Here is a 12,031-nt window from a genome sequence, read left to right as displayed (position 1 = left end):
ATGATGATGATCATTATATTATTATTAGTAGTAGTAGTGGTAGTGGCAGTAGTTTCTTACTATAAGATAGTTGCATAAATTATTTGGCCTAGTTTGCTCATTTTTCTTTCGGAATTATGCTCATTATCTTTGTAGAATTGTCATTTATTTAACAGTGCTGTTATAAACTATGAAGTTGGCTAACGTCGTTCTAATTGTTGATAACGAGGTAATATTTCCGTAAATGTGTCCGAGTATTCATCGTCGGATTATCAGACGTTCGCTTTAATCTGATAATCAATAGGACCCAGCCTTGAGTCGAGAGTCTTAACTCAGTATCGTATGAGCTACGCTTGTGACTTGTGTAGATGTTCATATTTTATTGGTGAATCTGTTTTTACGCAGACCTATGTTATTTTTGTACCTCAACTGGATTATTATCTGTTGAAGGAACTATTCCGTAAATAAATAAAAACAAAAAGAAAACGCAAAATACATAAATCTGGCGCATGCATTTGTTATAAATTATAAATGCACTTTTTGATTGCAGGATTGTATTCTTTTATATGAAAGTTTAATATTATAACTAACTAATGCTCGGTCACGGTCGCCCAGACGCTATTCTGAAGTTAGCTGCATACAGTGTATGTACAGTAATGCTACGGATCCCTCTCTCCATAGATCAGTATTTTCGCGGGCCCCTTCAAATACGTTAGTGGAATGATGAGTAGGTTGGATTTTGGGTTAAGAGGGCTCATACAGTAACGGTCCTGCCGATTGTAAACGTTCACAAAATTTTAAATATTTCACAGATGATTTAATGGATCTTTCTCATTTTTGTACACAAATAAGTGGTATTTGGGCCACCCATTTGACATTAACAAATTTATAATTATAATAGTTCATTATTTTTGTTCACAAAATTTAAAGGAAATAATTTGCTATTATTTTTCAAACTACAAACGTGATATCTCTTGAACTAATTGTCCAAATTGTTTAAAATTTTCAGGATATCTGTAGCCATTCAAACTGTAGAGGATGAACCAGTTTCATATAGATATAATCATAATTTCAGAAATTTTAAGTAAATAATGTAAAATAAAAATTGACTTTTTTGCTTATGACAAAATAAAAAAATGTAGTTCATAAACTTTGTAACGTAGGCAGCTCACTGTGGCCCATCCTCTAACACTGTATTTCTGGAGTCAGAAAAAAAAGAAACTTAGAATCTGACAAGTGGTTGGGAAGATACTATATTTTCCTCCTATGTAGCAGCAAATTATTTCCTTTAAAGTGAATAAAAATTATAAATTAATTCGATAATTATAAATTTGTTAATGCCAAATGAGAGGCTCAGATACCACTTATTTGTATACAAAAAATGAGAAAAATCAACTGAATTATCTCTGAGTTATTAAAAATTTTGTAAAAGGTTTACAATCTACAGCACCGCTACTGTGTGATCCCTCTTAATATTAAGTAAAATGAGTGGTAATATTTCTGTTATATTTTGCAAAATTGAGTTAAAGTTGACAGACTATCTGAATTTAAAAATAAAACGTAAATAATATAATACTGTCCTGAAAAAAAGTGGATGGCTTTCATTAACACGTTACAGCAGGGTTGGTTTTAAAAATGGTAAAGCAAAACAATACTATAATTTCAGTTCAATCTTTTTTATAATATTCGGGCAGCTGTAAGAAAATTATTAATTTTGAATTAGTTTTATCAACGATGCCTAACGAAAAATGTGCTACTGAAAAATAAATCAAGTTTCCTTACTTCATTGAGAATGATGGAACTGTTTTCTTTGTGCTTAAAATGTCTTTATATTTTAAAATCAATGTTAGTTATCTTTAATCTCAAGTCTGCCGCCGCATTTACTCAGTTCTGATAGAGGAAAGATCGGAAAAATCTGCTCACAAAAGTTAACTGAATTAAATGTTTCAAGGTTCGTTCTGAGAGTTCTTTATGTTCCGCATAAACTTTCAGCAAAAGGTGACATTCATTTAAACGTTTTTCAAACAGTGTTACACGTTCTTTCTCCTTTTCGGTAAGATTGTGTGTTTCTATGCTGATAAAAGGAATTTGAATACTTATTAGGAAAGAAAAATAATATGAGTTCATCGTCATTCATATTAAAATTTATACAAATAAATGTTTCTGGTTATTGTGTTTAAACTGTTTAATAAATTTAATGCTAGACCATGCCGAAAATGTACTAATTATACACCTGGTAGCAGTCCTTTAATGCATGTCATTAAAGTACACCTACTCATTAAAGTACAGGTCTTCAGCCAATGACAACTCAGCTTACATGTGTTCAGCCAATGACAAGTCAGCTTTGTACCGTTATAAAACCTCAAGTATCGATTATTCTCGGATATGCAATCGAAAGAGAATTAGCGAAAAGTCACGGAGGCTGGAAATCCAATACTGTCGCAGAAGGTTATGTTCTGTTACTATAATAATTAGCGTTAATTGTAAATAATATTCAAATAAATTCAATTTTTCATCTCGTTTTTCAATGTCGAATTCAATAATCAAGGTTATAATATTATAATATTATCAAGTTTAACGGGACTACGTCAAGGTCAGTGACATTATTGTTCTTCGGAAAAAATCAATACTTTCGCGTCTGCGCACATCTCACAATTCACGACCTAGAACAAGGTCACTTCCGATCTTGTCAGATACAAATAAAATGTATACATCTGAATACGGTAATTTCAAGTTAGAAATATGGTCGAGCATAAAAAGTCGTATGAAACTCGCCTATAATGGTAATTAAGAAGCTCGTATGAAAATTATGAAACTCGCTTGCGCTCGTTTCATAAATATCCATACTCGATTCTTAATTACTATCATTATAGGCTCGTTGCATAATGTACTATAACACACAAAGCCCGCCGAAGAGAATCGAGCGAATTTATCAGTTGTACCTACAACGGTCAATGCGCTTGAGACATTACTGTGACACAAAAAATTCTTCTTACAGTCTCACACTATTTAATGACTAGGGCGCGTATTTTAGCATATTTACATATTTTATTCATTAGTTGCAAATCATATGTTACTATTATATGTAAATGCATTTCAACTTATTTGTAACCAAAGGTCAAGATTTTATAGTGCATATATATTATTATTATTATTATTATTATTATTATTATTATTATTATTATTATTATTATTATTATTATTTGTTTCAATCTATTTCAAATTGTTATTTTTCACTGTAACAACAATGATTCATTAAGCCTTAAGGCATTTACTGTATATTTATTGTATCATGGTACTCTTTGTCAATGGCAACGTGTAGTGGTTACAGGAAGAAATAAATGAAATGAGTTAATGCGCATTTCAGCTTTTAGCGCATATAAAAGCATATTTTGTTAGTGTTTAAACCAAGATTAAGAATATGATAAATAGGAAAAATGTAATATAGAAGAAACTCAGCCATTGAAACACATTACAGGAGTTATATTTTGTATAGGCCTATTGCAATCTGACAACATGCAGACAGTGCACTGTTATTTTGGACAAATCCTTGGCAATCGGCAAAGCACTCAATTAATTAAGTGCATCACTGACTCTGTGCAAATTTACAATGTTGGGATGTTATGATGGATGAAAGTTGTATCCCGCTTCACTATGTTACGTCAACACGTACCGTTCTATTCTGTCGAAGAGGGATAAGGTGAGAGTAGTAGCAGTACTCTTTCTACAAATGCGTTGATTGCAAGTACAGTCGAGTGAAAAATGCAGTGTTTAAATTTACAAATATATTTCTTGTGGATTACTAGCTTACATAAAGTACAAGATTGCACAAAATATTAGTTACATAGACGAGTGTGCGTTTGTTCATTCTATAATGCATTTTGTATTATAGTAGGTAGCAATAAATATAATAGAATGCAATATATTTGCACTTTATACACACAAGATGTGACGTTCTACAACATGTTTGCATATACAGAATGTTTAAAAAATACTCGGAAAATTTCAGGATTAGATTCTACACATGTAGAGGATTAAAAAATGTTACCTAAATAATAATTGAGAAAGAAATGAGTTCAAGAAGGAGGAAGCAAAAGTAGGAAAAATCTGTATGCGTAATATGAAAAAGAAAAAAAAAAGGGTAATTAGAGAGCAGATGTCCTTAGCTTTTCATTTCCCATACAAATCACCACAAACATTTGGGAAAACCCTAAGAGGAATTCACACTTCACTTCCTGCAGGTCCATGCAAAAGAAAAGTTGTCCTGAAAAAGCTTATTGTGTGGAAAATGAGGAGCAAACAAAAAACTAAGAGAGTGAACTGCTTCACTCCATATGAGAAGACACTAAAAAATTGGTACAAGACTTTTATCAACACGAATATAAAGTTAACTGCTTGTGTATACCCCTATCTAATTATGGAAGATGGTGAGAATGAACTTGAAAACACGTTTCCTCAAGTTAAGTCCATACACGGAATAAAGGCATGCCACAGTGTAGTTTTGTTTTATTTTAGTTTATTTTACGACGCTTTATCAACATCTTAGGTTATTTAGCGTCTGAATGAAATGAACGTGATAATTCCGGTGAAATGAGTCTGGGGTCCGGCACCGAAAATTACCCAGCATTTGCTCATATTGGGTTGAGGGAAAACCTCGGAAAAACCTCAACCAGGTAACTTACCCCGACCGGGAATCAAAGCAGGGCCACCTGGTTTCGCGGCAAGACGCGCTAACCGTTACTTCACAGGTGTGGACCCACAGTGTAGTAAAAGTAGGACATCTTTACATTAACCTCTACAGGAATACAGGAGATGAGGAGGCAGTTGCAACAGATGTGAAACTGTTGTATGATTCTGGCCGTGGGAGTGTCTGTTCCCGTATGGATATTAAGTATTATCTAATAATTGATTAAGTATTCATTGTAAAAACTTGCAGATATGAAATCTTAGATGGGATATGTAATGCTATTCTTCTTACTCAGTAGTAAAACTTGTTCAGTAAATGCGTATTAAGTTACATTTGTGCATGTTACTTTCTGTTACGTTAGTCTCACACATGTATTGACATATATTCAGATACTGGGTGATCTATTCATAATTGAAATATGAAACGAAGCTTATCGAAAACACATTATTAATTGTGCAATTTATAGTTTTACTTTGTTAACAACCAAATCACAGAAAAATTGTTTAGTTTATGTCTCTATTTTCAGACAGTAATAAAAATGTTACGTTTGTCACACTACCAAAAATGAGTATTGTATAAATGGAGTTGACATTTAAAACGTTCTTTTTAATTCCATCAATAGAGCTTTATGTACTAAATAATATGGCACTAATATAAAAATACTAGCATTTATTATGTTTCATGTATGTATCCACAATTTACATACGATTGTTACGTTAGTCACTGTGAAATATCCCATACATAATCGATTAATTGGATTTCTTACTTACAAAGTGAACATGTCAAGCATTATACACTCACAACAATATAGACTCTGTGTAGATATATGAGATAAAGGATTATTACTGTGTAATTTTCCAGGCCATCAACACCAAAGGTGTCCCAGTTTCACGGCCTCCATTAACGAAGAGATGGAATCCAGTGGCGTGTACTCGGACCTGGAAAGACGACCCGAAGACCCAGCCTCCGATGGAAAGGAGTTCCAGGTCGAGGAGAGAGGTCCTGTCGAGGCAGACTTCTCTCCTGACGGATCAACGAAGACAGTGTCCTCACACTCTGAGCAGAGTCAGGTGAAAGACTCTGATCCTGCCTTCACTATCATCCCACAAACTGGGTCTGAGACTACAAAGGACTTGCCGGTCGCCATGGACACGAATGAGTTTGAAGAGACCTTAGTAGTTGAGAACAACTCGAAGAACCACCAGGCTGTGATTGTCGTGAACCAGATGGCGGTGGCAACAGATGCTGAAAATGTTTGCTTAGAAAGGCAGTCACAACACAAGACAGAAGTGACTGCTCCGGCTGGAAACAAGCCAGCAACCCAGGCCGCCTCGGCAAACAGTAAGTCGTCCAAGGAGGAGGGCCACCATACGCTCAAAAAGTACAAGATGCCAAAGAGGAACGTAGTGTCCAAGATTAAGGCCATGATAGAGTCGCCAGCTAGCACGACGAGGGGCGGAGGCAGCGCGAGTACTGAAGACGAAAATCAGGAGAACAGGCGGCCCTCGAGGTCACCGTCCAAGTCCCTGCGGAAGAACGGCGGGCGCTGGGATGCCGTGATGAACAAGATTGCCCAGGGCCAGGCGGAGCAGAAGATGAAGACACGCAGCTTGAAGGAGGTGAAGAGCAAGGTGTTCGCTAACCTGACGCCTTCCTCCTCCCAGCCGAGCCGCAACGGCGACCGCACGCGCAAGACGAGCTCCAGCAGTCTGGGAGCCTCGGCCCTCAAGGAGAACTCGCCTCTCAAGGCAAAGAGGTACGTGGTCATCTCTAAAATATATTGTGCTGTGTTCCGCTGCTGTTATACCTCAGCAGAACGGTAACGATGCATCGCGCCCGGGAACAAAATTGAATTAACTCGCTTTGCGTCTAGTTGGTCCTTCAATAAGAGTCCATCATAGATGCAAACTTACATGAAAGCTAGGAACAATCCAGGAAATGAAACCATTCATAATACATTCACGTATACGGATATAATCACATAAATGTTATAATATTAGCAGCTCAATGCTTTTATGTCCTAATTCAAGTGAAAGTCAATAAGACGAAGACAAGAGTTAGGCACCCACTCAGTAATAGAAAATTGATAGTCGGACCTGGCAAAGAGAAATCTATTATTGTATTTTCTTTGTTCTTTACTGTTAAATATAAGAGGAACTAAGAAGCATTGCAAAATCTACAGTGTCATCAAATGATTACCATGATTTCAGGCTGTTACTGCTTTCCACTGATGTCACAGATTTCTGATTTTCCTTTGTAAGTGAGATGGTGCACTCTTTAAAGTTTCCGTGGCTATGTGCTTCAATTCCCAATTGAGCGCTGTAGTTACTGAATATGTGAAATGGCTTCACTACAAGAAAAGACGCACCGCGTGCTGTACAAATTTCATTAATGATCCCTGCGAGAGGATTATGGTCCTTCCGCGGTAAGAGGAGAGGGTAAGCTAGTAACTCAGCGCCTCTGAAGGAGCAGGTAAATGGGGATGGTGTCATAGGGCGACTGGGACAAATAAGGCCCAGTCATTGGCCGACCGATCCCGTGTCGGAGATTGGTTGTAAGAATGGGGGAAAAACACTCATGTCTTGTTCGGAATTTCTCCTGAAATGCGACCACACATAGCCACAAAAACTTTAAAGAGTGCACAATCTCACTTACAAAGGAAAATCAGAAATCAGTGACATCAAGTGATATCAGTGGAAAGCAATAATAGTCTGAAATCAGGGTACTCATTTCGAGACACTCTGTACTTGCAAAATTAGAATTAGCGTCCAAAATTTCTGACGCAGAATAAAAACAAAATTAATGGCCTATGCTACAACATACAATCTACTCTATTCGTCTCCACAGTATGTCCTATCAATAAAGAACAGCGCTAAAAAAGCCAACGGAATTGATTGTTACATGCTACACGTCCCTCATTGAGAAAGATTACTAATTTTTCTCTTATGTGTATCCAGGCTTTTATTTTTGCGTTTAAATTTGTATTCTGAAGGCAGCTTTACATCCACAAAATTTGAATTCATACTAAAGAGTCAACAAACCATAGCATGTCTTCCTTTCACCCTCTTACCAGGAGTGATCTATAATTTTCTCCGGACTAGATTTGGCAGAGGTGGAACACGGCATAAAAATACTTACACCTAAGTACTATTCGTAAAATACAATTAGCTAATAACACACATTCACGACGTGAAGTTGAGATATGTCCAGTATCCTAAAATTATTGTTTCTCTTAATAAAATTGTGTAATTTGAAGAAAATGGTTTAGTCTGCAATGAATGTCTGTATAATACACAAAGTGGTTACAACTGATGTGTTAGGACAGTCATGTCAATTGATGCCCATAGGAGCAAGCGCGTGCTTTAGAGCTCAGGAGAGCCTGATCACTTTACAGCGGAAAGGAAAGAGACAGACGAAAAAGGTAGTATATGTCGCTTGTTCGAGCTATATTCAGGGATGGCCAGCACTGATTCAATAGCTAAAGGGAAGAGAACTTGCTAAAACTGTATCCATGTTAATTTTTAGATTTGTCTGAGAAGTCTAAGTGCATTATGAGAATGTAAGTTTCAATTTTAATGCTCATTTTTCACAAGATTTTCAGAAATAAGCCTATTTATTTAGTATTCTTACAGGTACTGAAACAATGTTTTCTTAAATGTAATATAGGGGAGAGTCGGGTAGTATCGGACATCGGGTAGTATCGGACAGTGCGTTTCTTTAATCTACCACCATATGGTAGTACCTAAATGACATGGTTACGTTTCTCTATGCGACATCACAGAAACGTAATCATGTCAATCAGGTACTATCATCGTGTGGTAGATGAAAGAAACTCACTGTCCGATATTACCCGATGTCCGATACTACCCGACTCTTCCCTACCGTATTACTGAAGATAGTGTATTACAAATTTTGAAAGTATTCCCATGGAAAATTAATGTTTGTAAGGAAATGAATTAACAAATCAACTACTGTTACATCATACGCAAAATATATGTGCCCATATGTTGTAAAAATGTCAGCTCAATAGCTTCAGCAGATATGGAGAAAATAACTTAATATTCTAATGATAGGAAGTTGCACCAATATCACCTTAAAAGCATAATGCGATAAGAGTTTTGTTATGGAATATTAGTTACACTTAAAAGATACGCGGTACTTAGGTAACTTTTCTTTGTACTATAATATTGTTTTGATTAGTTCATTGATTGCTTTTATAAGGCTAAAGATACCATCAATACTCAATCTCTTTTTTTTTTTTTTTCTGGATATCACTTTCTTTATGAATGATGTGTTTCATTCGCTTAGAGTAGTACAGTTTAAGGTACTATAGAATTTAACTCTTTATTACGTTAACTCTTTATTATGTTATTAATGTTTAAAACACAACTGCAATATTAAGAAATTGGTGTAAATACTTTTGTTTGACAGATAATATAGACAATATCAAATAGAAAGAAGCCATGTAAAAATAACGATATAAAATTTCACGTTCCGTTTGAAGTTTGTGCACCACTGTTTTCTTAATCCAACAGGCTGCTTATTCCTCCTTCCTTAAGTAGGACAATATCAAATAGAAAGAAGCCATGTAAAAATAACGACATAAAATTTCACGTTCCGTTTGAAGTTTGTGCACCACTGTTTTCTTAATCCGGCAGGCTGCTTATTCCTCCTTCCATAAGTAGCGCTTGATGCCCGCGCACGACGTCAAGGTCAGAAAAATGCGCTTGCTTTGACATCACTGTGTTAGGACGTTGAAATATGTGACAAAACCAAAATTGACAATGGAGAATGACAAACTAGGTAGAGGAACCTAACCAAGCTGTTACAGAGGCGATATAGTGACGATATAAATGAGGAAGTAATGGCGAATCCTTTAGAAGAGGTGTAGATTGCCATTTTTATTACCAGCGAAAGTCCAATCTATACCCCTTCGACACAGTGACATTTACCTCTGGGATGTCAAAAATAAAATCTTCCAGATGTTGGAAGAGTTGGCATCAATCTGCTGGTAAAGTTTCTCTCTGACATACACACCATAATACTGTATGCTTCAATTGGAGGTGGGATTTACCTGACTTCCTGGTATCAGTGGCAACGTTTTCGGTTATAATTCTTATGCCCGGTTTCTGGTACATCTTTTAACTCTGTTACTTAACTGCGCTTATAAATTTAACTGCACTGACAACTTTAATGAGTTTCTTGAAAGTTAAATGTAGATTTATCAGCGCTTGTAACTAAAAGTTGAGGTAACTACAAATTCAGTATCTATTGTCGTCCATAGATTTCTCCACTAGTATTTTGTTAGTAATTTCCTTAGTTATTTATAGTTACTCTTGTTTGCAGAAGTGTTCAGTAGTAATATGGCTGATGGATACACAGTGAGCTCTGTACTCGTAGGTACAGGGCTTTTTAACTAAAGAACCGTATGATAAACGATAGTGTACATGTACACTTCCATCTCACTCGTAATATGATTAATTATTGCTATTTGGCGTGGTCATTGAGGTAAATAATACTAGTGGAGAGAGGGTTAGATGTAAATTTTACTACAAAACTGCAACCGTAATCAGCTGTGCTGGCTATGGTAGCCATACCAGTCATGGAAAAATATTTTACATTCGTTCATAGGAATGTTTTCATGTGTTCAAATTGACTTTTCGTAGCCCGAAATACCAGTGACATTGGTAAAACACCCAAGAATAAAATATTCCTTGACTGACATAGAATCTGAAGTTGATGACGAAAATTAAGCTTGAGGTATTCGAAATTGTATTTGCAAACACTCATTATTATCCTAATGTGTCGGCCACCGTCGTGGCTCAGTCGGTTAAGGCGCTTGCCTGTCAGTTTGAAGTTGCGCCTGAATGGGTTTTTTTCCGAGACTTTCCCCAACCGTAAGGTGAATCCCAGGTAATCTTTGGCGAATCCTCGGCCTCATCTCGCCAAATATCATCTCGCTATCACCAATCTCATCGACGCTAAATAACCTTGTAGTTGATACAGCGTCGTTAAATAACCAACTAAAAACTTATTATCCTAATATGTCATGGAAAGTAGAACATTTACCTTAAGGTCCGTAAAAAAAACGCCAAATTGTTTAAACTATACCGATAATATACTAAATTAATTTATTGTAGTCTATATTATTATTTAATATTAGTTATTATACTGTAGTTTACGAAACAGTAGTGCAGTAGCGCCGCATGTCGGTATTTGTTCGAATCAATACTAACAGCCAGGTAATTACAGGTCGAGGCATGGTTATCAGTTAAAGCAGTCATAACTATAAAGATGACGATAATATTGTTGTTTCGGAAACTCATTTCAAACATATCAGCACATTAAATCGTAGATATCTCTGTATGTACAGGTAAAACCGGGCACTAACCGAGACGATTTCAGTTCCTGAACTGCTTGTAATGACTCTACCAGCCTTGAAAGTTTGCAACAAGATCACTGAATCAGTCTTCGTGCACGCTCATATAAAAAATTATTCTTGATCATCTGGTTATGTAGTACTCAGTGCTCCAGATTACCTGATCTCTTCCGATTTTCTTTTATTTTTATTTCCCTCTTCTTTAAAAAGAATAAATTGAAAATGATCCCCTGATTTTATGACAAAAATTGACCTGAAGTATGCGTCACACATAGTACACAAAATTAACACTATCCAACATGCAAAACCTGGATGTAACGAATATAGGAACTGTCGTTGCAATAACGTTAATAATTACAAAGATCATGAGGTGAGCATGCAGCAGTCACGTGAGATGAGAGGTAAAATATAGTGTTGATCCAAAGCGCAAAATAATTAGTCCATTTCTTACGTAGGCTTATACTAGACCCCGGAACAAGCAGGAATTGATATCTTCAGAAGCAGTGATGAATTTAAGGGATGTTCCTTCCCCCCGGATTCAAGAATTCCCCCCCTCAAGAGATTTCAGACTATTTTTAGTTTAAAATTTACTTTTATACACTATTTTATTTCAACTTGTTATGGCTTTTCAGGTACAGTAGAGCGTCTTGTTAGGCACAGTGAAAACGTAACATGTGGGGGGAGGATGAGCCGTATGATAAACTCGAGGGATGCACAAGGTTTTAGTTACAACATTTATGGCGGAGCATTAATTGAAATTATATTTTCCAAAAACATACAAAACAAAAGAACACAAATTGAACCCGGGCAAGAGACCAACATGCTGACCCCTACACTACAGAGTTGGTCAACTATTAATTTGCCATAAATGTTATAGAAATCATTCTATTGGAGGTATAGCCAGTCTTACATTAATATATTCTTTCTGAAGACATTTTTCAGAGTATGATACAATTCATCGAAGCTGGGAAATGTCATTTTGAAGT

General features: G+C 36.0%; 1 protein-coding gene across 5 annotated transcripts in view; it reads left to right on the top strand.

Moving 5' to 3' along the window:
• LOC138696140 (restin homolog) overlaps nucleotides 1-12,031 on the top strand; it is a 921,493-nt gene that overhangs the window by 354,699 nt on the left and 554,763 nt on the right. For all 5 annotated transcript variants that reach the window (XM_069820696.1, XM_069820698.1, XM_069820695.1 and 2 more), the window contains exon 6: nucleotides 5,528-6,422. In XM_069820696.1, coding sequence (XP_069676797.1) covers nucleotides 5,528-6,422 — 895 coding nt within the window. The remainder of the gene's footprint in view (nucleotides 1-5,527; nucleotides 6,423-12,031) is intronic.

This window comes from Periplaneta americana, chromosome 3, assembly GCF_040183065.1.
Source record: "Periplaneta americana isolate PAMFEO1 chromosome 3, P.americana_PAMFEO1_priV1, whole genome shotgun sequence".
Classification (NCBI taxonomy): domain Eukaryota; kingdom Metazoa; phylum Arthropoda; class Insecta; order Blattodea; family Blattidae; genus Periplaneta; species Periplaneta americana.
Note: the sequence above shows the minus strand (reverse complement) of the source record. Positions and strands in the feature narration are given on the sequence as shown.